Genomic DNA, 10,199 nt, shown 5'->3' with positions numbered 1-10,199 from the left:
AGCAATTTGGAAAACTCAAACAGTGGCCACAGGACTGGAAATGGTCAGTTTTCATTTCAATCCCAAAGAAAGGCAATGCCAAAGAATGTTCAAAGTACCACACAACTGCACTGATCTCACATGCTAGCAAAGTAATGCTCAAACTTCTCCAAGCCAGGCTTCAACAATACATGAACTGTGAACTTCCAGATGTTCAAGCTGGTTTTAGAAAAGACAAAGGAACCACGGATCAAATTGCCAACATCCGCTGGATCATGGAAAAAGCAAGAGAGTTCCAGAAAAATATCTATTTCTGCTTTATTGACTATGCCAAAGTCTTTGAATGTGTGGATACAAAAAACTGGAAAATTCTTAAAGAGATGGGAATACCAGACCACCTGACTTGCCTCCTGAAAATCTGTATGCAGGTAAAGAAACAACAGTTAGAACAGAATATGGAACAGCAGACTAATTCCAAATCTGGAAAGTAGTATGTCAAGGATGCATATTGTCACCCTGATTATTTAACTTATATGCAGAGTACATCATGTGAAATGCCTGGCTGGATGAAGCATAAGCTTGAATCACGATTGCTGGGAGAAATATCAATTTCCTCACATATGCAGATGACACCACCCTTATGGCAGAAAGCAAACAAGAACTAAAGAGCTTCTTGATGAAAGTGAAAGAGGAGAGTGAAAAAGTTGGCTTAAAACTCAACATTCAGAAAACGAAGATCATGGCATCTGGCCCCATCACTTCATGGCAAACAGATGGGGAAACAATAGAAACAGTGGCAGACTTCATTTTGGGGGGCTCCAAGATCACTGCAGGTGGTGACTGCAGCCATGAAATTAAAAGATGCTTGCTCCTTGGAAAAAAGCTCTGACCAATCTAGACAGCATATTAAAAAGCAGAGACATTATTTGTCAACAAAGGTCTGTCTAGTCAAAGCTAAGGTTTTTCCAGTAGTCATGTATGGATGTGAGAGTTGGACCATAAAGAAGACTGAGTGCTGAAGAATTGATGCTTTGAACTGTGGTGTTGGAGAAGACTCTTGAGAGTCCCTTGGACTGCAAGGAGATCCAACCAGTCAATCCTAAAGGAAATCAGTTCTGAATATTCCTTGGAAGAACTGATGCTGAAGCTGAAACTCCAATACTTTAGCCACCTGATGAGAAGAACTGACTCATTGGAAAAGACTCTGATGCTGGGAAAGATTGAAGGTGGAAGAAGGACGACGGAGAGTGAGATGGTTGCTTGGCACCACTGACTCGATGGACATGAGTTTTAGTAAGCTCCAGGAGTTGGTGATGGACAGGGAAGCCTGGCATGCTGCAGTCCATGGGGTTGCAAAGAGTCAGTAATGACTGAGCAACCATATACCCAATGAAAGCAAGAATCTGATGGACCAATAGTGTGACCGTCTGAATTGTAATTATGGCTTGGGTAATTCAAAGACTGCAAGAAGCTGTTAGTACTTCTGACAAATTAAAGCAAAAATTGAGCTCAGATCTTTAAATTCTGTTTCTATAGGGTACTTGTCACCATAACAAGATAATGTCCTATAGGACATTCAGCTGCAGAGATGAAACTGCTGAAAGCTAAAACCACAGTATCAATTTTTGGCTTGCCAAACACAAAACATGTTTATTCATCCCTTCAATTTCTCTCATAAAATTAACTGAAGATTCCTGGTTTGTGAAAGTGAAGTTGCTCAGTCAAGTCCGGCTCTTTGTGACTCCATGGACTGTAGCCTAACATACTCCTCTGTCCATGGGGTTTTCCAGGCAAGAGTCCTGGTTTGTAACATTACTCAAAACATTTGAAAATTCTGACATTTTGGAAGCTACCTCAACCACCTTTGCAGAAGGAAGCAGACCTACCTCCCTAAGAGTTATTCCCTGCTCAATTTAAGATGCTGCTACTCCTTTATCTGAAGAAGTTTCCTTGAAGGAAGAAGCTACAGTTCCCCTTTCCACTCCTCATTTTCATTCTATGAGCTCACTTATTAGTGCAAGAACATGAATGCTGTCCCAAGGCAGATAGAGAATTTGTAGAAGACTGGCTTAAAATTTTGAATATTTTTTGGATACATATTGGCAAAAGTGCTTTGAGGTGAATGAATTTTAGGGCTCCTTTACTTGAGAGGGAGGGAGATACTTGACAGAATTCTTACTCAACCAATATTTGACAATTAGTGTGCTAGCTAATGTAAATAAGTTGAAGTCTAATGTTTGATTGAGATGACAAGTGTAATTTATTAACTAATACCGGATATTAAATGAAATTAAGACACTAGAAACACTTTGGGAAAAGTATAGAAAAGGAAATTTAATATCTTTAGGAGACAGTAGTGCTAGAGTGGCACTACTGGCTAGGTGCTCCCAGGTGTTCCTTTACCAATGACAAAGCAAACAGCCAGAAATTTTAAAAGCAGCTGTGATACTTCTCTCTAAGGATATTGGTGGCAGACATTAAGGTGAAAGTGGCCTTTCTAATATCAGTGAGAATCGAGGAGTGAGAGTGTTCAGATTATGGCTTCAGACTGAGAGAGCAAAGAAAGATTTGGTTAACATAATAGTAGCAACTTATTAGTTCAAAAATGAATGTGGTATAGTAATCTCCACCTAGGGGTAGCTAATCATAAGTTATCTAGGAATAAAATAAGTGGACCCTCTTTAGAGAGAGCAAAAGACAGAGAGACAAAAAGAGAGAGGCATTGGATAAGATCAAAAGTTGACCCGAGCTACCATGATTCAGATAATGCCCATCTCCCAACTCTTAGACTTGAGTTGAGTCCAGAGAGTCAGTGGAATGAAGATGTGAATAAGATGTGAACTGAAATCACTGAATTCACTCTTGAATAAGATGTGAACTGAAATCCTTCCAAAACCTTCCAAATGTTTTGATGACTAATTTTCAAATGACTGAACACTGAAGAAAATGTTTGAAGAACACTCCAAACATTGGAGTTATAGAGCTATTTCTTGGGCTTCCCTGGTGTCTAAGTGGTAAAGGATCCACCTGCTAATGCAGGAGACATGGGTTCCATCCCTGGGTCAGGAAGATCCCTTGGAGAAGGAAATGGCAACCCACTCTACTATTCTTGCCTGGAAAATTCCATGGACTGAGGAGCCAGGAGTACTATAGTCCATGGGGTCATGAAAGAGTCGAACAAGACTTAATGATTAACAACGATAAGAGCAACAACAACAGAGCTATTTATTAGATCCTGTCTCAGAACTATCCAGCAGAGGAACAAAGAACTTGAAATTTTTGAAGTAAAACTTTCTAATAGTGTGACATTTGACAAGTTTGAATCCTACTTGAAGACTCTTGCCTATTTTTCACATTCTAACTTCCTAGAATGCTGCCAAGGGACTCACCCTCTCCAGCCCTCTCATTGTGTATATGCAGCTGGAGCAAAAATAAAAATAAAAAATGTATGTGTCTAATTATTTTTCTTTTGCTTAAATTATCCAAAGTTCATTTATGTAGGTTGCCACTAAAGACACCCAACTATAAGACATGCAATTGAGAAACCCAATACCAGTCATCACAATGCCAAACAATGTGAATAAATGTTTCCACACTGATAAGGAAAAAAAAACTATTTCTAAAATCTAGAAGTCATATTCAGTAAAAGTAAGAATATTGAAATTTCAGTTCAGTTCAGTCATTTAGTTGTGTCCTACTCTTTGAGATCCCATGGACTGCAGCACGCCAGGCTTCCCTGTCCATCACCAACTCCCAGAGCTTACTCATGTCCATTGAGTCAGTGATGCCATCCAACCATCTTATCCTCTGTCGTCCCCTTCTGCTTTAGCCTTCAATCTTTCCCAGCATCAAGGTCTTTTCCAGCAAGTCAGTTCTTCTCATCAAGTGGCTAAAGTATTGGAGTTTCAGCTTCAGCATCAGTTCTTCCAGTGAATATTCAGGACTGATTTCCTTTAAGATTGACTGATTGGATCTCCTTGCTGTCCAAGGGACTCTCAAGAGTCTTCTTCAACACCACAGTTCAAAAGCATCAATTCTTTGGCGCTCAGCCTTCTTTATGATACAACTCTTCCATCCATACATGACTACTGGAAAAACCATAGCTTTAACTAGACGGATCTTTGTTGGCAAAGTAATGTCTCTGCTTTTTAATATGCTGTCTAGGTTGGTCATAGCTTTTCTTCCAAGGAGCAAGAATCTTTTAATTTCATGGCTGCAGTCAACATCTGCAGTGATTTTTGGAGCCCAAAAAAATAAAGTAGGTCACTGTTTCCATTGTTTCCCCAACAATTTGCCATGAAGTGATGGGTCCAGATGCCATGATATAGTTTTCTGAATGTTGCATTTTAAGCCAAATTTAGTCTTTGATTAAAGTTTTTGGGGAGCAGTTATCTTGTTGTTGTTGTTTTTTTAACAGTATTATAATAGTTAAGAAATGATATTGACCTTCAGTATACCTTGTTTGGAGAAATGTCTGTATAGGTTTCCTGTCCATTGTTTAAACTTTTATTTAATTTTTAATTGAAGGATAATTTCTTTATAGAATTTTGTTGTTTTCTGTCAAAGAGCAACACGAATCAGCCATAGGTGTACATATGCTTCTGCCCATTTTTTGATTGGGCTGTTTGTTTTGATGATATTAAGCCACATGAGCTATCACTTATATGCTGAAATGTATACCTGTGGCGGATTCATTTCAATATTTGGCAAAACTAATACAATATTGTAAAGTTTACAAATAAAATAAAATTAAAAAAAAAAACAATAGAATGCAAATGAACTTATTTACAAGACTGAAACAAACTCACAGACTTAGAGAAAGAACTTATTGTTACAAGAGGGGAAGGATAGGGGAAAGAGAGTGGGAGGGATAGATTGGGAGTTTGGGATGGACACTCTTCTATATTTAAAACAGATAACCAACAAGGACCAACTTGTTTGGTACAGGGAACCGTGTTCAGTATTATGTAGCAACCTAAATGGGAAAATAATTTGAAAAAGAATATTTTTAAAAAAGAAAATTAAATCTGTACTTCAAGTTAAAAAGAAAAAAGAAATGATTGAAATGGAGTCCTTTTTAAGTTCCAGGATACCTTGCTTCTTTCTTATCCCATCCTTTCCCTCTTCTTCCCCTCCCTCCCTGCCCAGCCCTTAACAGTAAGAAGCTTTGTCTTCAATTATATAATAGCGTTCACACACTCAAAAATTTTTATTGATTTTATGACTTATACTGGTATTATGGGATGGGATAAAGTGACATATACTCAATTCACAAGAGTAACAGTCCAATATCAATTCAAATTTCAACATTTTTGCAATATCTAATCAGTTCAGCTACTCCAATTACTACAACAATTTAAACCTCATAATAAGAGTTAAAACTATCCTAAGGAAAACAAGTGGAGCATGCTTTGGGTGCTTGTCCAACAGATGTTTAATTTAGTAATTTTAACTTATATTTATGAATATTTTAATTATCATTTGAAATTATCTGAGTCAGATAATCTTAGCAGTCTGGCAATAGAAAACATTATTATAAATGTCCTCACCAAAGTTCAATGCACTAAGCATTAGGTAAACATTAGCAATCCAAAAAATTTAAAGACAAAATGTAACACATAGAATTATAGGACAATCAATATATGCGCATGTCCCAAAACTTGTAACCGGGAAGAAGAGACAGTGTGTTGCGGAGGAGAGTGTTTGAGACATCTAATGCAACCTTCTGCCTCTCAAGATCATATCACTATTGAGAAACTTCTCCGTGTGAATACATACTTTGTATTCCCTCAAAGTAACAACTTATGATGTACATGATTGAGAATACAATTTTCAGACTCCCTTGGAATGTGACGGTGTTTCACAATCCATGCAACATTGAAAAAGGAAACGCTTTGTCAATAAAGGCCAACAAAAGGTTGATACGACATCAGGTGGTTCTGATGGAATCTCGATGGCACACATAATGAGAGAAATATAAATTAGGCACTACTTTTCATATAAGGCCCGTGAAACCAGAAAAAAAATTTACCAAGAATAATGTTTATGACAATTAGAAGAAAGTAAGGGAGAGCTTAATTTAACACCTTTGAAAGCATTCTGCCTTGATTTTCATCTTTCCTAGGTTTCTTCCAACATCTGGCATGGTTTAAGCAATGCCACTTTGAAGGTTATACTTTGGAATACTGTAATCTGTTATAGCTGCAAAATGAAAAATATAATCCACCAGACTAAAATCTAAAGCAAATTAATCTAGGCCTTATTGTTAGTCAGTATTTTGTTGCCTTTTCCAAATAGTCTTTAATCACTCACACTTGTTAGATACATCAAAGAGTGACATTCTAAGGGTATCAGATATGCAATAGAAATAAGTAAAACTGAAACCTAAAAAGGGTATTTTCCAGACTTATAATAATCAATGCCAAAGATCAGTTTCCCAAGCTGATGTGAATTCACATTTCCCTCTTAAATGATGTTTTTCTGAATATCAAGGAAAATGGCAGCATCTGAGCATCAAGAGAATGGTAGATTCATCAGTTTAGGGAGAAAGATAAATATAACCTTGATATATTAAGTCACTTAGCTTCTCACTTTGTCTATTCAATAAGAATATTCATTCCTCAAATCTCTTACCCTAATCAACATTAACCCATGAAGATGTTTGCCTTTGTGCATTCATCCAAGGAGGTTTTGCTATCTTAAAAGCAGAAAACCAGAAGACCTTATCTAAGACCTATATTTTAGGTTTTCTCAATGCCAAGTGTACGGACAAAATTCATAATTATATTTTATTTCTTAGGATTAGTTCTTGCCTAGAATTTAATGTTGTCCTGACTTAGGCATTGTAATTTCTTAGCTAAAGAATTACTTACATCAACTGTAAAAATGGTAACTCTGGCACAACTTTCTCTAGAACTTGGCTTCCTAAGTTTAATACCTATCAGACTTATGGGATGCTGCTTTAACCCGCCTTCGCTTCTCAACTGACATCTGATATTTAGAACTAATCACATTTTAAAATTACCCCCATTTTAAAACTACCCCATATTCAAATAACCCAAAGATATTCATACAGAGACAAATACACACATGTGTGCACACAAACAGGTATGTACATTTACATATAACCCAACTATCCGTAGAGCTTATTATAAAGGCGTAAGATATTTTTATCTGTGATTTTCAAACTGACTTTATTTCAACTGAGTGTTTTCATTAATTGCATGTGTGTGTGTGTGTGTGTGTGTGTTCAGTCACTCAATCATGTCTGACTCTTTGTGGCTCCATGGACTGTAACCTCCCAGGCTGTTTTGTCCATAAGATTTTCCAGGCAAGAGTACTGGAATGGGTTGCCATTTCCTACTCCAGGGGATCTTCCTGACCCAGGGATCAAACCCACATCTCTTGCATCTCCTGCATTAGCAGGTGGATTCTTTACCACTAGCACCACCTGGGAAGACCTCCGTTAATAGCATAGTCACTACCAATAATTTGTATTACCCAAAAGATAGAGGACATGCGCTGTAAAACATCATAAATATCATAAAATGTTCCTATCATATGGGAGAAAAGTAGGATGACCACGCCATTCAAGGAAAACCAAACAAATGTCATAATTTAAACCAAATTAATGCAATCTTCCCATGTTCATTTTTATTTGGCCCCTATTTACTTCAACAAAAGCCACTGTTTATGTAACCTTTCCTTTTTCCTTTCATCATATACGCATGTCCTCACATCTTTGGCATGACGTTAAAAACAAAACGCAACACTAGCATTTATAGTTATTTGCATATAAAACAGTTGGGTCACACAGTTTCCAAATAAATCCTTATACTTAGATATTTTCTAAATTTTACGTAGGTATACTTGGAAGAGAAACAACAATATTTTATTCTTCTCTATTTACATATATATTATTGCCTGGAGAGTGAAAAATATATCTCTTTATAGAAATGCAATAAATTTTCATGGCTGTCCAAAACTTTCAGATTTAACGTTGCCTTGTGGGAAAGTGAAAAGTAAATAGTGAAAAGTGAATTTGTAGAATTTTTATAGGATATTATTAATGCTGTTGAATAAAACTGTTAAGGTTTTTGGGTTTGCTTTGGTTTGAGAAACAACTTGAGCTTTAAATGCATAAGTCTAGAAGATTTGGAGAACAAAATCAAAGGATGCAAGAAAAAGTAAAAGTGGAAGCATATTTAAAGTAAAACTTTTTCTTCCATACGACTTTTCTCATCGCATCTTTAATATCCTTATTTCTTAGAGAGTAGATTAAAGGGTTCAGCATAGGTGTGAATAAAATGTAACATACTGAAGCCATTTTATGAAGTTCCGGGTTACTTGGTGGTGTGAGATACACAAAGGAGACAGTGCCATAAAGCGAACTTACAACCCCCAGATGAGAGCTGCAAGTGGAAAAGGCTTTCTTCCTTCCTTCACTGGAGCAGATCTTTAAAACTGTGGACACAATATACATGTAAGAGACTACAATAACAACTATCGTGGGCAAAATAATAAGAATAGCCAAACTAAGTGATACCATCTTATTCATAAAGACATTGGAACACGAGATCTTCTCAATTGAGTTTGAATCACAGTAGAAGTGATCAATGACTCGAGAGGCACAGAAAGACATTGAAAATGTTACACTGACTTGAAGGATGGAACTGACCCAGCCACAGAGATAGAAACCAGCCACCAGCTGGATACAGAGACTTCTTGACATGCGGACAGTATAGAGAAGTGGGTTGCAGATGGCAATGAAGCGGTCATAAGCCATAGCTGCTAAGACAAAGGCCTCTGTTACCATGAAAAGTGCATAAAGAAACAGCTGAGCCACACAACCTGCAAAGGATATGGTCTTTTTCTGAGACAGGATGTTGACCATGGCTTTGGGTACAATAACAGTGGAGTAGGAGAGGTCAATGATGGAGAGATTGCCTAGGAAGAAATACATTGGTGTGATCAGCCGGGGATCAGTCACAATGATGCCAATCATACTAAGGTTCCCCAGAAGGACCATCCAACAAACAATCAGGAAAAATAGGAAAAGGAGACTGTGGAGCTCTGGACGGACCCTGATGCCTACAAGAATGAAGTCAGTCACTTCTGAATAGTTGTCTCCTCCCTTGTCACCCATGGCAAACTTCTGTTTAAAGGCATAAGAGAAAGTCAGCAAAGTTTCTACTCTTTAGCTAGTATCACAAATAACACTTTACATCTAAAAATACTTTATAATTGACATAATATTTTCATATCCATTATTCCATTAAGCTTACACATATGGCAAAAGAAATATGAGAGAGAGTTTGAGTTGCCCGAGGTAACACATTTTTAACATTTTGGTTAAAAATGGAATTTAGACTCAAGATCAAATATTTTGAAATCAAGTCTAGTGTTAATTTCAACACAACAGAGTTTATCAAACAAGATATTTTGTGAGATGTCATCTTTTATTTCAAAATACTAAAATCTCATAAGCTTGTACTAAGAAAAGGACACTTCCATAAATTTTATCATTAAATATTCACTTTTATATAAAATACTTTGCTTCAATTCAGTAATAAAAGATAGATGAAGGAAAAGAAGCTAAAAGTACATTCCAAGATATTATGAACTTTATAAACAAAAGAGCTCTTACAATTGCAAGTACATTATTAAAGAAATAAATTGCCTTACTTTGAGATCTTTTGAAATAAAATCAATTTCACCTTCTGGAACTAGTCTAATTTTATTGAAGTGAGAAAGTAAAATGTAAGTGATACCTTTATATTTTTTATCCTGTGAAGTTTATTGATACCGGTTTTCTCTATATAAATCTGTCAAGACATTCACTTCACCTGAAACTTTTCCAAATGAGAGAAAGAACCAATCAAAAATGTTAACTCTGTAAAAGAATATACTAAATAGCAAATTTTACTGAACTCATAATATGATGGTTAGAGCTCAGTAGTTTTGAGAATGGAAGTATTGATTTCATGGAAGTATCCAAATTAACTTATTTGAATTTGGGTGACCTGTTAAACAATCAACACAATTTTTGTTAATTTTAAATATTTCTATTATTTTTCTATATAACAATGCACTGATTGTCAATTAAGTTGTCTAGCAATTAAGGACAACCTTACACATCTTTTCTTCTTGATGATACCTAAACCAACTGTCATTTATCCTTTCAAAAACTTTTATGAATAATAAAAGCCAACAACTGATCC

The 10,199-nt window shown here is 36.2% G+C and overlaps 1 protein-coding gene across 1 annotated transcript; it reads right to left on the bottom strand.

Annotated features, from left to right (window-relative positions):
• Positions 1 to 8,146: 8,146 nt before the first annotated feature.
• Positions 8,147 to 9,124, bottom strand: LOC113893664 (olfactory receptor 9K2-like). Its single transcript, XM_027543550.1, has one exon. The coding sequence runs from the start codon at positions 9,122 to 9,124 to the stop codon at positions 8,147 to 8,149; it is 978 nt and encodes a 325-aa protein (XP_027399351.1).
• Between the last annotated feature and the right edge of the window lie 1,075 nt (positions 9,125 to 10,199).

This window comes from Bos indicus x Bos taurus, chromosome 5 (genome assembly GCF_003369695.1).
Source record: "Bos indicus x Bos taurus breed Angus x Brahman F1 hybrid chromosome 5, Bos_hybrid_MaternalHap_v2.0, whole genome shotgun sequence".
Lineage (NCBI taxonomy): Eukaryota > Metazoa > Chordata > Mammalia > Artiodactyla > Bovidae > Bos > Bos indicus x Bos taurus.
This window is presented reverse-complemented; position numbering and strand designations above follow the sequence as displayed.